This window comes from Mesocricetus auratus, unplaced genomic scaffold (assembly GCF_017639785.1).
Source record: "Mesocricetus auratus isolate SY011 unplaced genomic scaffold, BCM_Maur_2.0 Super-Scaffold_100031, whole genome shotgun sequence".
NCBI lineage: Eukaryota > Metazoa > Chordata > Mammalia > Rodentia > Cricetidae > Mesocricetus > Mesocricetus auratus.
The window spans coordinates 6,160,713-6,166,712 of record NW_024429212.1 but is presented as its reverse complement, the minus strand read 5'-3'; the positions used below and the strand labels follow the sequence as shown (position 1 = coordinate 6,166,712).

Genomic DNA, 6,000 nt, shown 5'->3' with positions numbered 1-6,000 from the left:
ACCTCAGCTCTTCTGCGTTTCGGTGGGGCATGATGAGCAGAGCTTGGAGAGGAGCAAACTGCTCAGATGTATGCATAGAAACACAAGACTCAGTCTGACTGTCACCTTCCTCATCTACCTTGAGACAGTAAATGCTCCAGACAGAAAGGCAGTCTTTTGCCGGGCGGTGGTGGTGCACACCTTTAATCCCAGTCGTCAGGCGGTAGTGGGGCAGAGGCAGACAGATCTCTGAGAGTTCAAGGCCAGCCTAGTCTACAGAGTGAGTTCTAGGACAGACTACTCCAAAGCTACACAGAGAAACCCTGTCTTGAAAAACCAAAACCAACCCCCATCCCCAAAGAGAGAGGGGGAGAGAGAGAGAGAGAGAGAGAGAGAGAGAGAGAGAGAGAGAGAGAGAGAGAGAGAGAGAGAGAGAGAAGGAAAGAAAGAAATGCAGTCAGCGTCTGAAAATGGGAACCCGTGTAGCTTGGCTGAGAGAGTTGCTTCATGAATCCGCTAGGGATGCTAGGCAGTAACAGTGACAGTCTATTTTTTTTTTTTAAGTCATCACCCACTTCTAAACTAAGACTCTGGTACCAGCCTAGAAGTGGAACACGGCTTCGGCAAGCGTTGGGCTCCCTACACAGGTAAGGCTCATGTCGTAGGTCACCGGCACTGACTTTGGGGAGTAGGCAGGGGCATGGTTGGGAAGCTCTGGGGACCAGAGGGCAGCCCATGGCTCTGACCTCCCCTCTGCCAAGACAGCAGTGAGTGCACAGTGTCTTCCACGTCCCAGTGCTGGTCACACATCACCTGTGACAATGGTGTCACAGGCAGCAGCCTTGGATAGCTGACTTTCTTCCTCATCTTGAGAAGCCTCACAGCTGCTCCGAGCATGGCCAGCACCTTCCACATGCATGCCAGGGTTAGTTCTTGGGAAGTGAGAGGACAGGAGGGAGCTAATGTCTACATTCTCTCTGCAGGGCATGTTCAAAATCATGTTCATAGAGACAAGCGTGTTGCTCAAAGTGACTTCTCACTTTGGGGGCTCAGAGGTGTCCCCGGCCCTGAGGACTCTGGGCCTAAAGGACAGCTCGAAGGCTTTCTGGTCTCGGAAGCTTTGGGCACGGTATTTTGTGAAGTGCACTGACCTGCGGTGCCTATGGTCTGATAGGTCCTTTTCTGCCCTAGGGGCATCTGGGGGCCCATCCTGGGCAAAGGTTTGGAAGAGCGGGTGGCCCCCGGCATTAGATGTGAGCGAGGGAGTGTCAGCTGCTGTGTCCAGGGAGCAGACTGTGGCCCTGCTACTAACCAGGGACTGGCCTTCTTGGGGCAGGTGCAAGGCGCCTGGGCTCCGCTGACCGTCAAGTATGGGGCTCAGACTTGGAGGCTCCCCACCTGTGCCAGCAGAGGGTCTGTCTTCATTTGTGCTGTCAGGCTGTCCCCAGGCCTGAGGTAGTGGGTGGCTTGCCTCTCCCTGACTCTGGGTCCGTGTCTGCATAGCCAGGCCACAAGGCTTCCTTGGGCTCCCGGGGGTGGCGAGGCTCTTACCAGCCCGAAGGCTGTCTCTTTGAGTTGGGCTCCTTTCCTGCCTCTCCAGTGGCCTCAGGGGATGCTCCTGAGCCCTGTCCCCGTGCTGCCAGGGACTCTCTTCAGCTGGCATCCTTTCAGTCACTACGAGGTCCCGAGAAACACATGCCCGAGGCTCTGCCACACACAGAACGTCTGACTGTCCGGTTTGGTGTAATCTTGCATGTCCTGTACCAGTTTTCTCTGATCCAAGGTGACTCTGTGGCCTGCCCATGTCCCGCTGGATTGGGAGATTCTCTTTGGTTTCGCTCCCCAAGGTTTTTGCCTGGGGGACAGACCTGGGCTCTGCTTTCTGGGTGGGCACAGGAGGTTCTGGACCATCGGTTGGCTCCTCCTGCCGGGTCTCCTGTTTTGTGGCTGGTCTTAGAGCACACGTAGGGGAGTGTGCTGCAGGGAAGTGTTGTTCTTTCCCAGGGTGCCTTCCATCCGGTGCCTGATGACCCACAGATGGGAGTTGTGAGTGACCCGGATACTCTGCCGGGTACTTTTGTGGCCTTGGGGATGCCACGCTCTCCATGGCTGTAATTTTGTTCTCTGATCCTGAACTGCTTTTTCTCAGGGCCGGCTCACTTGAAACAGGCGGTGGAGACTCAACAAGGCCCGGGGAAGAAGCTGCAGCTTGCCCCGGCTGAACAGCTGGGGCTGCCGACATCAGGAGACGGCTCTGCACCGAGTCTTCTGAGATGCTTCCTTCAGCGGCTCTACTCTCCTCCTTTGAGGACCTGCTTGACACCAAAGGATGGATGCTGGGCTTTTGTGTTTTCTTTTCTTTGTAGTCCCAGACACTGCCTGAGCCTGGCATTGTCTTGTTTTCAGGCCTTGGCTCAACATCCTGACCATCCCCCACCCGGGCTGTCATCTTGTGCTCAGTGTCTTGGGTACCACGTGCTTGGGGCACTATCTTGTATTTAGCGTCCTGGGTACCTCCTGGCTGCATTGTTGCCTTCAGTCTCGGGTTTTGGGCATCAGCTGTCCATACGGTTGTTTTGTGCTCAGCATCTCGGGTGTCGCCCATCTGTGATACCGCCTTTTGTTCAGGGTCCTGGGCACCGTGTGACTGTGCTATCTTTAGCTCACTATCCTGGGTACCACCTGGCCATAGTGCCACATGTTTGGGGTCTTGGGTGCTATCTTGGTGTGGTGTTGCCTTGTGTTCAACGTTCTGAGTATCACTTGGCCACAGTGCTAGCTTGTGCTTAGGCTCCTGGGAAGTTCCTAGAAGTGGTGTCGACTTGGGTTCGGTGTCCTGGGAAACATGTGGCAGTTTGTGTGCATTGTTCCGGGTGCCAGCTGCCCATGACATCTGTTTGTCTTTGACAGCTAGGGCACCACTTGTCTGTGGCGTTTTCTTGTATCCGGCATCCATGGAATCATTCATATGTGGCATTATCTTGTGTTTGCTGTCCTGAACACCAGCTGGCCATGCTGTTATCTTGTATTCAGGGTTCTGGGTACCACTTGGCTGTGGTACTGTGAGACCAGTGACAGTCCCTATAGTTGCAACCTCTCCAGAAGCTTTGATACTTGTAATTGGCTGTTCATTATCTAATGTGGACTGGCTGTTGTTGCTCAAATCGTGGCTGACATTTTCCTGAGCGATGTTTGGGGGTGAAACTGACTCATTCAGGGGCCGTTTATGCTCTTCCTGTCCAAACTGGATGCTCTTGCCTGATGCTATAGAACCTGCAGGCCTTACGCAGGCCTGGGGTGGCAGCAGCACTGTGGGGGGTACCCCTTGCTGGAGGTCAGTGGCCAGGCTGGTGCCCACTCCTGCATAGCATCTCCCAACAGTGGGATAACTTGAGGAGCCATTGCTAGCTGTAGGGGCTTCATTCGAATCTGGACATAAACGCCTTTCCCAGTTGAGTTCAGAGATGCGCTCTTCCGAAGAGCCACCGCAATTCCCGAGGTCACGCGAGTTCTCAAGGTTGCGCTTTGTCTCCATTCCACCAGGGACAGTTTTTGAAGGATTTGGAATTAGGGACGTCTGCGAGGCATCCCCGTCCACCCGGGTGCCATCGCTTATGTCTTCCCGGGGTCCGTCTCCTGCCGCAGGTTGGAGGCTCACTGGCATCCCACAGGGTTTACTCAGTATTGTTGGGGCTTGGTGACCTCTCCTGTCCTCACTCACAGTGGGAAATGCTGCTTGCTTATTTTCAGTCACATCCTCTCTTCTCGAGAGTCGAGGACATTTGTCTTCATGACTTGTCGCACGGTGCAGAGGGCCGGGAGAGGCGGGCATTTCGTGAACAATGGGAAGCTGCACTGTTATTTGTGGAGGCTTGATGGCGGGCTGTGCTCGCCGCTCAGCCTGGACTGCTAAAGGGGCGAGGGATGGGACCAGTAACCCTGTCTCCTGCTCTGGCAGGTGCCATTGGAAGGCGAAGAAGGGCTCTCTTTCTGAGCCCGAAGGTGTCCTTTCTGCCTCCCCCTCAGAGCTGCACACAGCCATGGTGATTCCAGGGCCCCCCCTTGCATTCTCCTTCACTCCCTGGGGCTCAGCGGCCACCTCTTTTGTATTGGGCTCTGCTCTTCTGTCCTTTCCAACCAGCTCAGTATCTCTGGGACTGTTCCGTCCAAGTGGGGACGACACTGGTACATGGCCAGGCAGGGCTTGGCTTTTGGTAGGCATTCCAGAGAAATCCATGTCCACAGCCATGTGACTATCCACACAAGCCGCTGCCTGGGACACTGAGGACTTTAGTTGTTCCTTGTGACCCTCATTCACCAGTCCTTGTGATGTGTTTCCTCCGGGCTCCAGGTTTTCTGAGCTGGAGGGCATGATGGTTTCTGCAATGGGCCAGCGCCTAGATTCCGAGTGACTGAGTTTTGCACAATGGGACAGCCAGCTCTGGGGGCCACAGACAATGGTGGCAATGCTGAGGGCTGGCAGGGGCTCAGCTGTGCAGGCCAGGAACCGGGCGGGGGGAGTTCTGGTGCAGCTGGTAGCCATGGTAGCGATGTGGAGCACCCGCACTTGCGGCTTGTGCACTTTCTTCTTCTGGAGGCTCTTCCGTCCATCCCTGTGCAGCGGCAGCACTCCAGCCTCCGAGTGCAGGCAGCCGCTCTGCTCAAATCTTTCTCTCAGCTTGGACAGGATGGAGCTCCGGCCCACAATTCTTGGCAGAAGGCCCCTGGCAGCTCCTGGTCTTGGGGCGGGGGGTTTCTCACGGGCTTCCTTCTCCTTAGCTTCCTTCTCTTCTGCAGCTAAGAACTTCTTCAGGATGTTTTTCACAGTGCTCTTCCCACCTGTGGGGCTCCACCGCGGCTTCTCGCTGGCTGGGGGCCTCTGGCTGGCACTGTTGGCTCCTTCCTTGGTCTTCTCTAGGAGCTTGCTGATAGTGGCATTTACAAAACTCCTACCAGCTCCCTGCTTGTCTTTGGAGATCAGTCGGCCCACTTCCCGGGTCTTCTTGAGGTGGGGCTCCCGGCCAGTGCCCATGAACTTAGCTTGGAGAAGCTGGAACCGTGTGGGTCTCCGGCCCACATCCTGGAGTTGGGATGGGCGGTTGGCTCTGGTTGCTCTGTCTTCTGCCTTCTGGGGCCCATCTGCACGGTCCAAGACATAAAGCAGGAGGCTGTTGAGGAGGGTGCGGGCTGCCTCGTCACATGTCCTGCTGATCTTTTTCTTCAGGGTCTGTGCATCGACGGCCATCTTCTCACAGGAAATCTTGCTGTTCTTGGAGCTGTAGGAAAACAAACAGAAAACCCACAATGCTTACATATTTTATTGTCATTTTCATAAGATTACTCTTATCCTGGTTAGGTTAATGTCAACTTAATAGAGTTGACTTAACACAGCTGATAGGAGGGGGAACCTCAATTGGATAGCATGGGCCATAGGCAGGCAAATCTACAGAGCATTTTCCTAACTAGTGGTTAATGGGGGAGGGCCCAGCCCATTGTGAGTGGTGCTGACACTGGGCTGGGAGTCCTGGGTTCTATTTCAAAACAAAACAAAAAAGAGGCAGGGCAGTAGTGGTGCATTCCTTTAATCTCAGCACTGGGGAGGCAGTGAGTTCGAGGCCAGCCAGGACAGGCTCCAAAGCTACGGAGAAACCCTGCCTCGAAAAACAAAAACAAACAAAAAAGCAGACTAAGCAAGCCATGAGGAGTGCACCAGCAGCAGCCCTCCATGACCTCTGCACCAGCAGCAGCCCTCCATGACCTCTGCATCAGCACCAGCAGCAGCCCTCCATGACCTCTGCATCAGCACCAGCAGCAGCCCTCCATGACCTCTGCATCAGCACCAGCAGCAGCCCTCCATGACCTCTGCATCAGCACCAGCAGCAGCCCTCCATGACCTCTGCATCAGCACCAGCAGCAGCCCTCCATGACCTCTGCATCAGCACCAGCAGCAGCCCTCCATGACCTCTGCATCAGCACCAGCAGCAGCCCTCCATGACCTCTGCATCAGCACCAGTGGGACTC

At 55.2% G+C, this 6,000-nt stretch overlaps 1 protein-coding gene across 4 annotated transcripts in view; it reads right to left on the bottom strand.

Moving 5' to 3' along the window:
* Nucleotides 1-377: 377 nt before the first annotated feature.
* Nucleotides 378-6,000, bottom strand: part of LOC101841836 (protein ADP-ribosylarginine hydrolase-like protein 1) — a 30,977-nt gene continuing 25,354 nt past the window's right edge. For 3 of the 4 annotated variants that reach the window (XM_021234418.2, XM_021234419.2, XM_040733482.1), the window contains one exon: nt 378-5,255. In XM_021234418.2, the coding sequence (XP_021090077.2) occupies nt 1,016-5,255 (4,240 nt within the window). In that variant the 3' untranslated portion in view covers nt 378-1,015. The remainder of the gene's footprint in view (nt 5,256-6,000) is intronic. The other variant, XM_040733483.1, reaches the window with a different exon arrangement.